The sequence below is a fragment of the Acanthochromis polyacanthus genome, chromosome 1 (assembly GCF_021347895.1).
Source record: "Acanthochromis polyacanthus isolate Apoly-LR-REF ecotype Palm Island chromosome 1, KAUST_Apoly_ChrSc, whole genome shotgun sequence".
Taxonomy (NCBI): Eukaryota; Metazoa; Chordata; class Actinopteri; family Pomacentridae; genus Acanthochromis; species Acanthochromis polyacanthus.
In genome coordinates, this window is record NC_067113.1 from 26,434,856 (window position 1) to 26,453,283 (window position 18,428).

General features: G+C 40.4%; 1 protein-coding gene across 1 annotated transcript in view; it reads left to right on the plus strand.

Annotated features, from left to right (window-relative positions):
- palm1b (paralemmin 1b) overlaps window positions 1-18,105 on the plus strand; it is a 29,275-nt gene extending 11,170 nt beyond the window's left edge. Inside the window, exons 2-6 of the mRNA XM_022223307.2 lie at window positions 7,203-7,245; window positions 8,954-9,034; window positions 13,976-14,091; window positions 14,537-14,607; window positions 14,859-18,105. Of these exons, the coding sequence (XP_022078999.1) occupies window positions 7,204-7,245; window positions 8,954-9,034; window positions 13,976-14,091; window positions 14,537-14,607; window positions 14,859-15,235 (687 nt within the window). The 5' untranslated portion in view covers window position 7,203 and the 3' untranslated portion in view covers window positions 15,236-18,105. The remainder of the gene's footprint in view (window positions 1-7,202; window positions 7,246-8,953; window positions 9,035-13,975; window positions 14,092-14,536; window positions 14,608-14,858) is intronic.
- Window positions 18,106-18,428: the final 323 nt, after the last annotated feature.

The window sequence follows — 18,428 nt, forward strand, 5'->3', positions numbered from 1 at the left end:
CTTTTCCATTTCAGCTTATTTCCACTTAGCAGTTACTTTTTATGACTGTGACTGTGTGCTTGCTGTGGAGTTTCATTATAGCTGCATAATATCAGTTAAAAGGTTCTCGCTGTTATGAATTAACACCTGAGTGAACACATTTCTTTCTCAGAGGGCAAGGAGGGCTCTTATGGAAATAGTTTATCCGAGTGCGCATGGAAGCTTTCTATAACTGGAATCATTAGAAGCGACAGTATTTTCTCATTTATTTGCTGCAGCTTCTCTGTGAAGTAGAGCTGCCACATGCCATTAAGGAGAAGAGATAAGGGAAAATATGACAAGATTCATCTCTGTGTCTTTCGCTTTTGCATCTGTTTTTCCACTTTTTGGCCTAGCTGTCTGATTTTCGTTAACAAGAAGGTTTCCAGCTACTCCATAATCCTCCAGCTTTTCCTCACATGCAGGATGTAGTGCACAGACGCTTCAAATTAGAGTTCTCTTTAAGTATTCATGCACGGGTACATCATGCATGTAATGTGGATTATTTTCAGTGATGGATTTAGTGTGTTAGTGGGTTTTTAAAGCTACAGGATGGTTCATATGTGCATGGAACACAATGCGAAAAGTTGGCTCATGGATGTGCCCTCAATAGTTTTTGGACCACAATGGTTATCTGTGGTGTAGAAAATACGCTGTCAGGCGTTAAAGACCCTGAAAATGAAAATGCAATTTTTTTTTGACCTTGTTTGCATGTCCATATGATGTTTTTTATATGCTGGAAGACATATCAGGAGCCAAATAAACAGTCAGCACCATGGTTAAGCAGTTGTACCTTAAAATTCAGCGTACCAATGACAGTCAAGGTTTTATATGCAACATACCCAAGGAACCAATCTTGCCAAGTTGGAGGGCGGGGCTTTCTGCATCATTATCCTATTTTAGAATCGGTTCCCATCATTACAACTTGTCATTGTGGAGCATTGTGGAGTAGCTTAAAGTGTTTTAGCAGTGGCCCTGGTGAGCTGGTGTGCTTGAGCTGCAGTAATTTGGAAAGGGGTAAGTATAGACTTCATGGATCTGTACTTTTTAAAGCAGAAAATGGAGCTACTTCTGAGCCATTTTCAGGCATGGATGGATCATTTCCATGGATAATACTAATAAATTTGTGTTTTTGAAACACAAAGATGAGTATTTAGAAATTTCACCAATTGCATGACACAAAACATACTTGTTTCATTTCATTGTTGACTTTGGTGTTATTCTTAAACTTTTTTTTTTTGGCCTTTAGTATGTATAGGACAGTGTAGAGAGACAGGAACCATGAGTAGAAGAGTGGGGGAACAACATGCAGTAAATGACCATGGGCTGGATTCAAACCCATGACCACTGCTTTAGAGACTATAGCCCTTGTTTATGGGTTGCCCGCTCAATCAGCAGAGCTATCTGGACACCCTGACTTTGGAGTTTTCATTGGATTTGTTGGCAATAGGCAAAGCATAGAAAGTCTCCAGTCTTCTCCCTGGTAGGTCAGTTTATTTTGATAGCTGCCCTTGTGAAGATTCTTGTGTTTCTTCGTCTCATTCATGTCACTGTTTAATGTCAAAGGGCGTCCCATTTGGTTGCTGCGTTGTACGTGTGGGATCAGTTCAGGCATTGTCCACTGAAGTGTTTACTATCTAATGAAGCACAGATGCTATATAAGTACAAGCTTTAAATAAATCTGAGTATCTGAGTATGTGTGAGCGTGGGAGGCAGGATCAGAATCAGTATGTTGCAGTGTCCATCTCCAGGTGTTTGTTTTAGATAATCCCACGGTGTTAAGAACCGGTGTCATCTGTCACTACTGCCGACAGATATAGATAGATGGCCCAGTCCCATGTACAGATTGGTACAGCATGTACTTGTTGACCTTTTACCTCCAAGGCTGTGTAACATAAATAATTAATACCATCTTTTTCGACCAGTTTATTAGAAGATACTGTCAACTGGCTGGACCAACTTTAGTTGCATTGCAAAAACACCATGTATGGGTTTAAAATGCAATTATTTGAACAGTAAGAGGTTAAAATCAAATGTTTAAATTAATCAAAACCAGCAGATGTTATAGAAGAAGCTGAGCCTAATGTGGGTTTGATTTATCTTACTGACTAAATGGAATGGAAATCATTTCTTCTCACCTCAGAACGGAGAGTTTTATAATCTGGTGGGTCTTTAAGCCTTCATAATATCCCCTAACAAAGATTCCCAGCTGTTTTTTTTTTTTTCATTTAGCTTTATAGACGTTAAGTTGATTTCTTCTAGGGCTTTTCGGTGCAGATAAAGCGTGCAAGGTGACTGCTGGTGCCAGAGGAACACAAGCACAATGCTATTAGAAGAGGATGCTGGTGCTCTATGCACCAGCAGTTAATGTGTTCCTGGAAATGCACTCAGCGGGGAATAGGGCCAGTCATTAGTCTGTTTCCCTGACTTCTTCTGCCATCCACCTGCCTTGATGTATTGTCAAAAACATCCAGAGTTTCAGCTTGTTGTTTGTCTCTAGGTCCGCCCGTTAAGATCGCTTCCTGTCCCGGTCCCTTCTGTTGATCTATTACGTTTATCTGTCTCAATTTGTCTTTGCTGCCCGGTCGCTGAGCCTGCATCCTTCAACGTCTTTCTTTCTCTGTCATAAATGTAATTACTCCTCAAGCCAAAGATGTCTGTCTATGTATCTGCCTTCCTTTCTCCCTCCCCGTGTGTCCATAATTTATGAGGGAGGCAGCAGGACATGAGCCCGCAATGTTCCAACAAGGTGAACCGAGTTTTCCAATGTGCCTTAAAATTTCATTGCAGCAGCTGCTTAGAGGTTGGATAAGCATTGAAATTCGGTTTTGAATAGTGGTTCCAGGTGGAGAAATCTGGACATTTAACCCCTGCTGTTAACATCATTCACTGGGTTTAAATTGTTTCCTGTGACAGCGTGTGGTATTAGGCATGTGGGTCGATACTTCCCATCAGGATTTTCGAATATCAACTGAAATGTGCCTTTAGGCTATGGAGTATCCTACAATTACCAAAATGTTGGACCGAATGCTTTGTCACATTTCTTTAAATATTCTTTAACGAGATTGTTCCTGGCTGAAATCTTACTTTAGATTATTCTATGTCAGCAGAGGTCTTGGATACTGGGTCTGTGCTAAAAAGTAATCCATATTTTTTAGAAGATTGTACTATTTTCCCAACTGTACAAGCGGATTTTGCTGAAAAACATGGTCATATTCTTCAAAGTAAGGTGACTAAAAAGTATTTCAACCTTAAATTCAGGCTTGTTGGTCCTTGAATAAAAAAATTTCCCACACCCAGCCCTACTTAGCTCTGAAGAAATGTGGATCTCTGGTTCACTGGCTCAGAACAAATGTCCAAGCATTAACATTATCATAGACATGAAATCTATTCCTTAAACTCATAATGCAAAATAACTTGACAGGTTCAATTTACTTGCACCGACAGTTTTGTGAATTTAACCCTTCCAGAGCAGAACTATTTTTTGAAACCTTCACTTGAAGAAACATCCAAATTAAGTCAGTAATGGCTGCAAAACTGTAAGTCCACCATGAGGATAAGAGAAACTTTAGAGAATATTTTAACACACAGAGTCTCTATATGCTTGTCGTCAGGTTCGAGTGAGATTTGAAAACCTCCAGAATGAAAAATGACATTTTTCTGTCCAAAATAGTCAATTTAAGAGTTAAAAACATCCTTAACTATATGACACTGATGTTATTAAACCTGTTCTGCTCTACTAAATTTGATGCAAAAGAAATGAAGCACAAGAAATGTTACATCCATTTTAGCCAGAGTACTACCAAACAGGCTCTTCAGTCATTATGCCACGCTTGACAGGCTTTGAAAAATGGCACTAGTTGTGTTTTTATGGCCTGGTCCTGGTGCAGGGTCATTTAAGGTGGAAGAGTTTGCTGTGTTTAAATTTAGAATAGACATGGTTGTCATACTGAAAATGATAAAGTTGTGACACATCGATTTTTTTGTGTTTCATAAGCATAAACTTTAATGTTCACTGACCTGATAACTTGAATTAAAGGTTGCACATTCCCTGATAAATGGTGTGTAGGTCTCAGTTCATGAAATTTTATTATGATATATTTAGAAAAGTTGATGAAAATACAGAATTTTGGACTCAAATGTGGTTCATTTGATGCTTTTATGTTGCGTCAGGGGTACTCAAAGCGAAATTCTGGTTTATTTGAAGTGCCCAGCGGAGGTAGCTGACATCAACAGATTAATTTGTTCTTTTTGGAGCTGCCGCCTCTGTGCAAGTCTGGTCTGCCACAGCTGAGCACTGGGTGGGTTAGATCTGCTCTGTCTCTGCTGAGGCTCACTGTGACCTCCCTCAGGTCAGGATGCTCTAATAACGACAGAGTTCAGCCGACGCTCCCCGTCCTTCATGCCACTGATGAACTGATCCAGATGAGTTCCCAGATGTGCCGTCGTCTAACTGCCCTGCTTTTACTGTAACCGGAGGGATGGGAAGGGGTCGTAAAGCGTCACCGAGACACACTATAAACATGAACAGTACGAGGATGGCTTTCTTAGTGGCATAGTGCATGTCAATATATGAAGAGTTCATTTGCAAAAACAGGTAACTCTGTTTTCAGAAAACTCATTTTTTTATTGTTTACTTGAGATAATAATAACACTAAGAATTTATTTTTTCTTTATTTTGTCATGTGTTTTTCTACTGAGTCAAATCCACTCAACTTCAGTTTGATTGATATTGTCTCAAGTAAACAATAAAAAAAAAGTTTTCTGAAAATTTTTTCAAAACGGAGTTATCTGTTTTTGCAAATGAACTCTTCATATGTTCTGGTTCAAGCTGGATTTTTCTCCACATGCCTTTTAATTCTTCTTGTTTGTGCTGGATGAGTGGGCAAAATGAGAAGACAGCACAATATGTCTGTGTGTTTAAATGTGCACTTGAGGGGGTGATCAGATGATTGTGGCTTTCGCTCTTTCTCCGAAGGCTCTCCATGTGATGGTAATGTGGCTCCATGGGAGAGCAGAGAGGGTTTCAATGTATGTGTGTCATAAAACCATAAATAGGAGGCTGCATGCTACAGATTGTGCTTCCATAATAAATGCCTGAGGGTTTTTTTAGCTGGAGTCCTGGAGCTTCGGTGGATGTGTGGTTCTTTGTATTTTTTTTTTTTTTTTTTTTAGTGTTGTTGCACTGCGACTCCTTTGTGTGGGAAATCAAAATGTGTAGCTACAGCAAGAGTGACATCGGAGTTATGCGAATTGTTGACATGCTGCATTTTTTCCTCACAATCCCGGCTTTGTGAGGGGAAATGATGCAAGCTAATTCAAACCGTGACGGCTGGGGTGGAGGGGGGCTCGGCTCTCATCAGGAATAGTGGCGAGATCAAGCCGTTTTAACACATTTTATTGGCATCTGAGGAGTTTGGGTGGGAAGTGATGTCGAGTTGTTTTGTCAAAACTGTGTTGTAAGAGTTTGGTTTGGACCAGAGCGAAGAAATGAGGATCCCATATGTGTTGTGATACAATTTCACTGCTGCTAATGTTGCTTCTTGTGCACCGTCTCCTATCTGTCTATCTTTTACATACCCACAAAATACTATTAGGGGCTTCACCGCAGGCAACCAGACACTCTAGTCGGCGTCAGAGAGGTCAGTTTCTTCTCTGGGAGTAGACACAATTGATAACTTGATACCAAGTCAGAAAATTTATACTTAATAAGAGCCTTAATTGTTGGCTTACATTGCTTATCACATTTCCGTCGCCCTGTAATGTTTCCACAGGTTATTGCTTCTGTAACGACATGATTATATCTGTTAGAGGTTGAATTTTATGTGGAGATCGAGACACATGTTCCCCCTGAAAGTTTATTTTATTATGAATCATTTGTTCTCTTCTATTAACTTTCTCAAGTGGCCATGAGACCCATCGCTGAGTCAAGTTTCACACTGAGTGCAGATTCAAATTTAGAAATATTTAGCAAGGGCCATTAGTTGTCCCTGTGCTTACATTTGTATTAATGAAAATGGGACAGTTACTCATAATTCGTTTCAGTGTTGGTTAATGTGCCTAATATTTTCTTCAGGAACAAACACAGTTTTCTCACTAAAGATATTCAGTTTGCAATGGTTGAAAATGAAAATAATTCTTAAATACTGAGATTTTTCCGTGATCTTTGTGCTTGGAACAAACTTTAAAGATTGATCAATTATCAAAATATTGGTTATGTTCAGTCAACTAATTATCTAAGCTATAACCCTCACTCCAACCTAAGAATTTCACTAGATTCAGTTTTAAAATGGTAAATCGAGTCTAGACAGTCCAGCATTTCAAACAACAATTAAACTGAAACAACAAAATTGCTTATTGAAGACTCATAGCAAACGTATACATATCAAAATAAGATCTGTAACTAAAAAAAAAATGGCAATGTATAATTTTGTTACACAAATCTCCTGTGTAGAGAGTTAAATAAAATATGACTAACATATTATATGCAAATATTGAACTCAAATATATTGGATTTTGTACATATACAGTAACTCTCATGGGAGAAGGCTGTCTTGAGCAGCGGATGCCTCCCTATAAAAGTTAAATAAAAATGGTGTTTTGTATCCAGATTGTCACAAAACACTCTTCCATAGCCTCCTATATCTTTAGATGATGTGCAAATTTCTATTATACATACATGTCTTCACTTTCTTGGGGTCTTGGGATCATGATCAAGTTATTACTTGCATCATACTGTGTATGATTGGCCATGTTCAACCCAAAAGATATGAAACTGAAGTTAAGATTCATGACATTTGTGGGACCACGAAATAGCCACAGTTTGGTCCCATCCCAGTTGAGCAACAGTTGCCGTCTTTCCCCCTCTGGCTGCAGCTCTGCTTCCGTCCATCCTCCATCCTGGAGCTCTGGTCTGGAACCTATTAGGGCAGGAATCTCCAGCAGCGCCCTGCCTGCACATTAGCATGCCTACACTGACTCTTCCTGACAGGAAAGAGACACTGATTTAGTGCCAAATAGACAGATATTTAACCTCAGTCACTGGGAAGTTGTTGGAAGGTTGGAAACGGCCGGTGTGCCAACGCTACGATCAAGGAAAGTCAAAACGTCATGGTGTGTAATGTAATGCCGACTGCTGGCGGTCATGTGGTTGTAACTCCCTCCTTCTGTTTCTCCTCCATCAGGATGGCTGAGGTGTCACAAGAGGAGAGACTCCAGGCCATCGCTGTAAGTTGTTTTCCTCACACACAAACACACAGTCTGCTTCTTCTTTTCTCTTTTGTGCACACACCCAGACACACACACACATATACAGAGTGCACATCAGGGCGCACTGTTGGCTGCAAAAACAACAAATCACTGCTGCTTGTCAGGGTCTTACTGCCCGTCTTAATGACTCAACCTTTTAGATTCCATCTTCTTCACCCATTAGAGGACATCAAAAGGTAATGCTGTAGCTACAGCTCACTGCCTTTTTCTGTCTGTCCTGTCTCTCTCTATCTCGCTTGGCTTTTCATTGTTAGACTTTAGGCTCATCTGTCTGTGTTTTTCTGTCACAGTATCCAGGTGCCGGTTCTGCCCTTTGCTTGCAGCAAATATAGCAAATTCATTTGCGTCGTTGTGGGATAATTAGTTGGTCTTTAGCCAACCTAAGAACAATTAGATTCCCTGAAATGGTACCTACTCTTCAAGCAATCGATTGGTCACAGTGGGGGAAAAAAATTCTGCATGTTATCTCTAGATGATCTTGATCAGCTACAGTGCACTGAGTATAATCTATCTGCTAGCTGAAATGAATTAGAAATCAACACAACAAGCTAATATTTGCAGCGTTTTCAATACTTTTAATGAGGTTATTTTATACTGAAATCATAACAACAGTCTCAGAGCAACCAGCTGCCGCTATTCATATGATTTCCAGAAATAGAACTATATCAACTTGTGATCCCAGCACAAGAACTACAGAGAAAAATTATGCAGACAACTTATCCTGCTGCTTTTAGATGGTAAGCCATGCTGGTTGTCGAGCCGTTAAATATACAAACTGCTGTTTGCAAAGATTACACTCAGCTTTTGAGAAATTCAGAATGCAGCCACACTCCGAATGAAAAATCTGTGAACCTAAACTTTGAATATAAGTTAGATGCTGCAGTCTCCTTTACATTAGATGAGTTCAAGATTGTGGATAAATTGGGATGTTCGTGTGTATCCTGCAAAAATAGAGGATTCATCCTGGATGGCTGTTGATGTAGCGCTTTTCGCCATGCAAAAGTAACACAGCAGTTTTCCAACTCATGATAATTTGGTTGGTTGAGAGAATACTGACCACCCAAAAGGCCAGTCGACATGGTTTTATAATTAGGTTGTTTAACCACAAAATGCAGCTTTCATTTCAATATTAGCAGACCAAAAAAAGGGGGTTAAAACAGTCTAAAGAAAAGATGAAAAACTACTCCAACCCCCAGAAGAGAACTGTCAAACACTCACAATAACTGTCTGGACCTGTGCACCTACTAGTAATTCCTACTACCTGCTTATGTAATCTGTATTTATTTATAATGCACTCAAATTCTACTCCATTAGGATAGCGACAAAAACTTTAGCATGAGTTTGACTTATCAACATTTCAGTAATTTTTTTTTTTTTTTTTTTGCAGAATGCTCTTCACATTTAAAATGAGTAGTATATACGTATACATATACAGACTCACTGAAATCTGAAGCTAGTTTGTGTAGCACTGCCATTTAAAACTGGAGCTGGACATTGTTTCAAATATCGGATGCTGATGAATAAAATACCTCAAGTTTCAATAGTGATGCCTGATATGTTTGGTAATCCCTTCTGTTTCAGGCATGATGCGGTGTTCTTTTAAATTATCACATTTTTTCATTACTGTTTTCTGCATACTAATCCTAATGTATATGTATGTTAACAGGAGAAAAGGAAGAAGCAGACAGAGATCGAAAACAAGCGGAGGCAGCTGGATGATGACCGACGGCAACTCCAGCATCTCAAGGTATAAACACACTCACTTCCACGTGCATTCTGCACATTATGCCCTATTTGCACTGCTGTGCTTGTGGGAATACTTGAGGTGTAATTGTGTTACACGCAGAGGTGGACAGAGTAGCCAAAAAATCGTACTCAAGTAAGAGTAATGTTACTTCAGAATAATATTGCTCAAGTAGAAGTAAAAAGTAGTCATTCAAAAATTACTCAAGTAAGAGTAAAAAAGTATTTGGTGGAAAGACTACTCAAGTACTGAAAGTACTGAGTAACTGTTTGACTGGCTGTATGCTATGAAAAACCAAGATTTGGAAATTTGTGTTTCTTGTGCCTGAACTCGTCATTTTTTGAAGATGTTATTTAATTTTGCTATTTTTTATTTTATTATTTGGAAATACCAGAGTTTGCACATTATTTTAAATTTTTGTCTGATCACATCATTTCTAAAGATATAAATCAGACATTACAGTCAAACAGTTACTCAGTACTTTCAGTACTTGAGTAGTCTTTCCACCAAATACTTTTTTACTCTTACTTGAGTAATTTTTTGAATGACTACTTTTTACTTCTACTTGAGCAATATTATTCTGAAGTAACATTACTCTTACTTGAGTATGATTTTTTTGGCTACTCTGTCCACCTCTGGTTCCACGGTTGAAAAGAAGACACAAAAGTGCTGGTGTCTACAACAGGTGGATCTGCCCTCCCTTGCTAAACATTGTTAAAGCTCCAGTTGTGGTATTTGGCCACATGTTTCGCCTACGTGTTTTTATGTTGTGTGGGCACATATTGAGTGTGTTGAATCAGCTTTAGGAAAGAAATCCATCCCTCACTGTGTGTCTTCATTTTCATTTAGAACACCTTAATGTTTTTTATGTAAATACGCATTTATTTCATTTTTCATTTGCCAGCAGCACTGTAAGTTTGAATGCGCAAAGTAAAGGGTGTGGTGCAGAGATAGTTGAACTTACGGGATGTACTGATTGTGAACTTATGAATCTGTCCATCTAACAACAACAGAAAAACCTGTGCTGGCAATAGGGGAACTGAAACATTGGTACCCAGCCGCATAACATGCGTCCACTGGGAGCACACCAGTTTAACTTTGCAGTGTACTCGAGCCCCTCGCTGATAAAAATCCATGCTCCCACACCTCTACACGCCTCTCCCTCAGCAGAGCTTGAAAACAAGCAGCCAGAAATACTCCCGGTCAGTTCTGTGTTTTTGGGAATTATGCTTTACGTGTGAGTAATGCTGGACACCCACACAGAGAGATTAAACTCAGCAATTCCTTTCAAATCTATCAGCCCAACATAGTGAGATACTCCCCAACTGCTGCTGTCACGGAATGTTCAGAATGGACAACAGATAACACCAACAGCTCCTCCACATGCTGCTTGTGCGCACTCACACTCACATATGCATGCATGCAAACACACACTTTCATTATATCGGAGCCAAGGGTTTTGTCAGCGCATGTGTCAGCACTATCAAAGCTATTTCAGCCCCGGACAATCCAGCAGGTCACCGATAAGAGCAAAGGTTGAGGTGTGCGTGCGCCTGCGCAGTGATTGCAAAAAGTGTTCGTGACCTGCTCTATTGCCCCGTGCATGCTCCCACTTATTTTTTTTCCTATTTTCAGAGCAAACCATTGTAAGTGTGTATCTGCACATGCGTGAGTTTGATGTTGTGTGGGTCGCTTCATAAAAGAACACAGAAGCCTCTAGACAATGCAGTGGGCTTTGGCAGAGGAAACAGATTTTTGTCCCACTCCCACCAACAGGAAACCGCTCTTACACCCACCGCACCCCGCTTTCGTCTCACACGCAGAAACACACAGATCGACACAAACACACGGGGCAATCACGCTGTTCGGGAGCATTAGAGGGCTCTTTGTGCAAACCACAGCAAGTATTCCTTTTCCAGAGGCACCATTTGGTGTGGAAAACCCAATAAATGTCTCCGTTTACACACCACATTTTTACGGCCGTGTACCTGCCACGCCGTTAAATCACGCTAATACAGGATCACATACACACATGCTCCTGCAGACGTAATGCTGAGATCAGGTATTACAGAGCTGTTGAGACTTGAAAGCATGAATAGGAGTTCTGTTTTTAATTAGCAACACATGGTAGATATGATTATGTAAACATAAGTCAGCACACCTTGAATAAAAACCTCTGAAGGTCAACATCCTACAGCATCTACAGGAACAGTTTGTAGAGGTGTCACACAGACATGCTTGGGAAATATTTAACTGCGGACACATCTAAAGGTCGATTTTTAAGATATTATTTCTCATTTTTGTAATTTGTGTAAAAGCCAGTGTAAAATCAGGCCTTTGAGGGTCCCTGCATACTGAAGTAAGCATGATCGTGCAGTAAAAGCGATGAGTCTGCGTTATCTCATTTCACAGAAACTTCAGTGTTATCCTTCTCTTTCTGACCATCTGATGAACAAACATATCTTATTGTGCTTGACTAAATTGATGAAACTCTTACAAACTGAAAACAGGCATGATTGATCCACGTACAGTACAGGTAGTGAGTCTGAAATCTGCACTTTTCTGTTATTTATGACCATTTGCTTAACAAAAATGCTGTGATATGGCCAAATAAATGAACCCACAGTTGACAAAACTCTAAAAAAAAAATCTAAATAAGCACCATCAATCCAGGTACAGTAAAAGCAATGAGTCTATATTGTCTTATTTACAGATATCTTTGCATTTTCCTGTTATTTCTGACCATTTGCTAAACAAAAATGCTGTAATATGGCTGAATAAACGAAACCACAATTTACAAAATTCTATATAAAGAAAAAAGGAAAATAAATTATCATTTCGGTACTGGTGCATTTCCTTTGACCTTTTCTGCTCTAAAAATTCCTCTATGCAGGAAAAACCCTGGTAAAAGTTACATGATACGTTTCCCCTGTTTCAATTGTTTCTTAATCTAACCATCTCTGGCTGTCGCTTAGTTATTACGAACATAATAATAGCACCGTGTCATATGACTTGTGGCAAGAAAGCAAGTAAGATCCCCAAATGTCAGACTATTCATTTGTTTTTACAAAGCAAACTACAAAATAATGTGTTTTATTTGGACTGGATGAACTTTATTTTGAAGAGTTTGGGCTTTTCATTTAATAGAAGCAAGGATGCAAACTGAATGTTGTAATAAGGTTCCTCTCTTCACAGCTGTTCGCTACATTTGGATGCATAGATGGGTGTCGGAGTGTGTGTGCGTTTGCATCCCAGTTCCGCCCTTTGTCTGCTACGTTAGCAGCTTTTACTCCAAAGAACAATGGGGAGAGACGTAACTTCAGCACTCCCGCTTTACGACCATGCGTGTAGACTGGTTGTGTGTGCGTGCCGGCACACACATGAGCGAGTACATTAAGTGATGTCAGGCGCTGGGGTAGTAGGGTGTGGCAAGAGTGCGAGCAAGACTGAAAGAGTCGAGAGAAGAGAGGGGGAAGCAGGTTTAGATTCAGTGCCCAGGAGACCATGCAGGGCTGAGGGAATGGAGAGTGTTGAATTACACCCTGCGAGTGTGTGCTGTAAAGCCGAGTGTCTGGAGCCGAATGACTCCGTGGAGAAAGTTAAAGAGTTTAAAACGACAACAACCGGGCTTTTTAACGCATAAAAACAGATTAACACAGATGTGGAAGTGAGGGAACTACACCCTGACGATCCTACGCGAGTTCGTGAACTTTATGACGGATAGAGATGCATATGAGAGAGAGAGAGAGAGAGGAAGGGGCAGGGGTCGAGTGTGAGAAGAAAATGGTGAGGGGGGGGAGTTTTTTTTTTCCTGGAGAAATTCTTGTTGCATCACTGGAGAGGAATTCACATGAAGATAGAGCACAGGTCCAGATTTTCAGGCCCAACTTGCGAAAACAAAAGCTTTTTCTTCCACTTTTCCATATGGCTGAGAAGGGTTGGCTTTTCTGCTGCACGGCCTAACAGCTGCGAGTAAGACACACTGTTATATTTACCTCAAAGCATGCCAAGTATTTGCTTTGATATTAGCTTATCTGCAGGAGGGAATGTGGATGGGGAGCAGAGATAAGAATACAGGACTGTTTGTAAATTGATAGTAGAAATACACATCGATTGAAAGAAATTGAAGGTGTGGCAGGAATAAAATGAAACTTTTCTTTCGCGCATATTAATTCTATTCTCATGTTTTTGTTTATTTTAATTAATCGTCAGAAGTTAATTATCTTGTCCTAGAATTAACCTTATCTAGGGTAATTATAACAAGTTAATCTAGTCACAGTCAGCATTCTCAACTTGTCCATAAAGATATTCTTGTAATTGCTGTCAAGCTCCAGGAAATGTTTGATGCAGTTTAAGATTAGAGCCATTTTGTTTTTATCTTCTGGCGACTTATCTTGATTTCCAGTCTCATGCTCAATTGAGTATAATAGGAGAATTATATGTTAGTTGGGATATTGCAGTTAAATGCCAGAAGCCTCGATCCTCTGGCTGCGTGCCACGTAGTCCACTTGGCAAAGGATTTGGCAGCAGCTTAAGTGTGCGACAGAATCACAGAGTGGCAGCGGAGAAGTGCTGGACGCACTCACGGGTGGGTTTTTGTTTTCAATTAGCTCATGGGCTCATCATTGTTGTCTCAGTGAAAGTGCCATTAATCTCCTCTGAATGAAAGTACAGTGATGTGCAAGTGAGAGAGGCTGATAATTTGGGAGATTGAAGTGCTTCTAATGAGTTTGTCAGCTGTTCCTGGGAAAAGAGGTGCAATCGATGTCTTTCAGTGTAGCTTATATACACAAATCCACAAAAAAACACGGCGTCACGGTGAAATGAAAGCATTTTTGTCTATGTCTTATAGAAAAAGTTGAAACAAATCGTCTGACTCATCTAATCGCATTTGGCCTTGGTCATTCTCAAGATCGTGCCTCTATGTGTTGTGTTTCCTCGCAGTCAAAGGCACTGAGGGAGCGCTGGTTGCTAGATGGAGCTCCGGCCGAGGAGGAGACCCAGAAGCGTCTGCAGGAGGACGAGGTGAAGACCAAACTTCTGGAGCAGGTCATCCTCAGGTGAGTACTGAAATACATAGTATATCCATGTTAACAGACCAAATACGTGTGGTTGCTATAGCCACAATGTAGGCGTGTGTAAATACCACTAATCAGGCGTATCTCAAGAAGTGCAGTGTCATGTGTTTTTGTTTTGATGTAGTGTTTTAATTCAATATAAGACATTGAATTCCACTTTGTATTTGTCTGAGTGCCAAATCTAAGCATAAGCCAGTAAATTTTTTCCAACATTTTAAATTGTTTATTACTATAAAAATGATTTTTAAATAGTTTAAGAGCACAGTGGCTAACATGGTTGGCATTATTGAATATTTAAGGCCATATTTTAAAGACGTGCTCATATGCTCAGTGTTGGGTTATGTATATTTTATGGTCTTTATGCTTGCAGAGGAAGCACAGATTAATTTTCATTATTAATTTCCCCGCTTATGTCTTTCTGATCCAGGCTGGAGCAAGAGATTGAAGAGCTGGAGACAGGCGTCCCTGCCAATAAGGGTGTGGCCAAAGAAAATGGAGGTAAGTCCTGTGCCCATGACAACATATCATCACACAGGAAACCATGGCAACGCAGCCCCATCACCTGTGTCACAAAGAGAAAGCGAGCCAATAATAGCGTCTTCATTTGCTCTAATAAATCGGTCCTCTCCGCCGGAGGTCATCAAGGCAATATTTCCTTTCTGTCTTTGTCTCTCTGACTTACCCTGGCCAACCTCTTTCCCTTCTCCGCTTATCCTCATTTCTCAACGATGCTCTGGCGCTCCCTGTAGGTGAGAACGGAGTAGTGCAGACCTCTGGCCAGACCCCGAAGAGAGAGGTGACAGGGATTGAGGCCAAGCTGCTGGGCCCGAGTCCTGACCAGGCCAGCGCAGACAACCCGGTCACCCTGGTGTTCATGGGCTACAAGACCGTGGAGCAGGAGCAGGAAACCCGCACGGCCCTGGGCATGGAAGGGGTGGACGGCAATGTGAAGGCCGAGTTTGTTGTGATCGAGGACGGGGAGGGGAAAGCGGGAGGAGACGCGGCCACGGAGGAGCAGGCTCCACCCAACGGGAGTATGGCGGAGAAAGAGAAAGCCAACGGAGGCGGGGAGGAGGGAGAGAAGGAGGAGAAGAAACAGACCTGCAAATGCTGCACGGTCATGTGAGCTGTGTGTGTGTTGATGTGTGTGTGTGTTGATGTGTGTGTGTGTGTGTGTGTGCGACTGTATCCGTGTGGGTGAGTACACGCTTGCACCTGTGCGGGCATGTGTGCCATTGCATGTGTCTGTGTTTGCAGATGTGTGTGTCTTTGTGTCTGTGTGAAAATGCGTGTCAGGACTAGGGGGGGGGCAACAAAACAAAAAGCCGAAGTACAATTACACAGCCAATACACCAACAATGAGAGCCAATACAAGCTCCAGCTACAACAACAAGAACCACAGAGACTCATAAGTACACTTTACTCTATTATACTTTCTCTGATATGTATTTGACTTTTGATTTCTATTGATATTTTTCTATTTTTCTGTCTTGACATTTATATTGTATTCTGTATGTATATCTTTATTATGGGACTGTGTACTGTAAGTTCATTGTTATTATTGTTGGGGGGAAAAAAAGAAAATGTATTAGCTCTCTGGATTGTACTGCGACCCTGTGGGGAAAATCTGGAATCTTTAAAATCATTTAAGTCAAAAACAGCAAACTATGAAGGACACAGATACTTAAATATATATATATTTCTCTGTGTAGGCCTACCAACTATTTATTGGTCAATTTCATATTGCAATATTGTCTAAGATATTATTTTAAATAGTATTTTAATATATTGATATGAAATTATGTTTTATACAATGTATTTATTGTTTTTGGTTCTCTATATCATCTCCAAACCATTAACTGCATGTAAGCTTGTACGCACTACCAGATTCACTCATAACAAAGTGTCTGTGCTTTCTTAGACTCCTATGTGCTCATATCTTTAGTCACACAAGTCTTTCTGTCAGTAACAGTAAATATAATTGGCTGTGTTAGAGATATGCATTTTAAAAAAAGAAAAGAAATTCACAGCAAGGAGACACTGAGGCAAATAGGATCACTGACCGAACCGCATTAGCTGGAAACTAGACACCATATGTGGCACATGTACATGAAGATCACAGCTTTTCGTATAGTTTAAATATGATGGATACACGTTATGATCATTAGACTCATGAGACCATTACGTAAAAGTTAAAAAGGCCTACGTAAGTTTTGTTTTCTCGACACTAGAATCAATGTAAATCTTATGAGGTAGCACTGCATGAAGCCTTGCAACTTTTTATCACTCTTTAGGTCTTTATTATACGCTCTCACACTCACATGAATGTAAACCAGGGGTTAAATTGGGAATCATTCTGCCCTAATGAGAAGAAGTGGGCTTGCTGAGCTCACAAATTGAGGGAACAAAGAAAGCTTTTTTGTCTCTTTATGAACCAAATAAAATTTGACGATACTGTAGTTTCACTGTGTGTTGGTCGGCTGCTGGTTTCTGTCCTCCCAGTTTAACCCCTGACTCTTTGTCTGTAGGCCTGGGCCCGATCGTACTTGAATAGCGTTGCAGAAAAGAGATTGGGGGCTTTTGAGCAGACTTCTCGCTCATATTCTATTCCTCAAACGTTGTCAGCCTGAGAACACAATATAAAACATTCAATTGCGCCCAGGTAGCTAAGCTTTTAAGTATTTTTTTCATGAATAAGTGAAAGAAACACAGCATAATGTAGAAGAAAACTCAGCCTAGCCTGTTTAAACTGTGCAGATAGCTAGTAAGACAAAGCATGCATGTGCACGATAGTCCAGAAAGCCTATTGAAATACATTTTGGCCCCGAGTCTCCTCATTTGTTTGGCAGACAGATGAGGTTATGGATGTCTAGATCAACGACCACCACTGCTTTTGCTTCCATCATCCACTCCTCTGATTCACCTCCACACCTTCACCATTATTTCATCACTGTTTCATCGTCAAACCGTCGTCCCACCTTCTATGCTCGGAGACACGCAGTACAAAAAAAACCTCTGAAGTTGGTGCTAATCCTGAGTCTCATCTAAAGCTCTCCATCCACCAACTACTGTCCAGCTCGTTCCCTCTGTCAAATCGCTGGTAAAAGGGGGGGGATTCTACTGCCTCCTGCATATACGTGTTGAATAAGAGAGTCAACCTTCAGTGCCAGATGCATTCTCTCAAGTCCTGACTACATTTACCACCAGAGAAATGATCCCTTCTTACATTCCAAAAGGGAGGTCAACAGGCGTGGGCGGATGAAATATAAGTCTATGCTTTCCATTATGTACAGTTCCACCGTAATTGTACAACTTGCAACTTTGTTTTCTTATATTGACTCTCATGTTCTATTTTTTTTTCTATGGCCTCTTTGCAAGGCAGTGTATTGTATTTGATGTGTGTATTTTTAAAGAAAAAAAAACGATGACTACATCTGTGTATTGTTGGTGCCTTTGTCAGGTTCATTTGGTTGGACTTGTCTGTCTGCCGCCAGTTTTTTTAGACCGAGGTTTTTCTTGCTGTGCTCCCGGTCACGATGACCCACTGGAAACACTGCCTTCTACTCTGAAGGGTCGATACATGGGTATATTACAAGATTACACTCATTTTTCACATGAGAAATAAATGCAGCCTGGATGATATGCAGACTACTGTTGGTGTCTTCGAAAAAAAGAATTTTTTTTTAAATCGTTGTTTTCCTCTTGTCAAAACCAACCCTCACCCAAACTTTTAGCATTATGTGGGGGATGCAAACTTTATACAGAAGACCAACCGACAGCCTATGTATATACAGTATATACACATGTATATATGTGTCTATAGGCATCTGTATACATAGAAACACATGTAAATTTGGTGAGCTACAGCTTTGCTTAATAGTGGGTCTCTGGGACAGCAGCAGAAAAAACAACCTTGTGTTAGACCAATGCCTGTTCATCTATTCTGTGGTCGTCTAAATGTTTAATCTTGAATAAAACTACTGTTTGTTTACAGCACGTCGCATACATCTGTACGTAATTAACCGAACGTACGCGCACTGCTGATGGAACAGAGCACATAAGCTGTGGTTAATGATGTGTACGGTTTCGAGCGTCTTGGCTGATGAAGCCACAGATGGGCATACGGGACAACCTTCTGGGGGGGATCCACGCACAATTATGCACAAATAAACCATCCATTTATTATAGATGTAGCACAGCTTTTCCATGAAAACACAGAAAAACTGATAGCACTTTTTTATACAGTTCATGAGTAAAATCAGAGGTATGATTTGAGGTTATTAAAGACAAAATGATGTCAAAGCAGCAAAAAAAAAAAT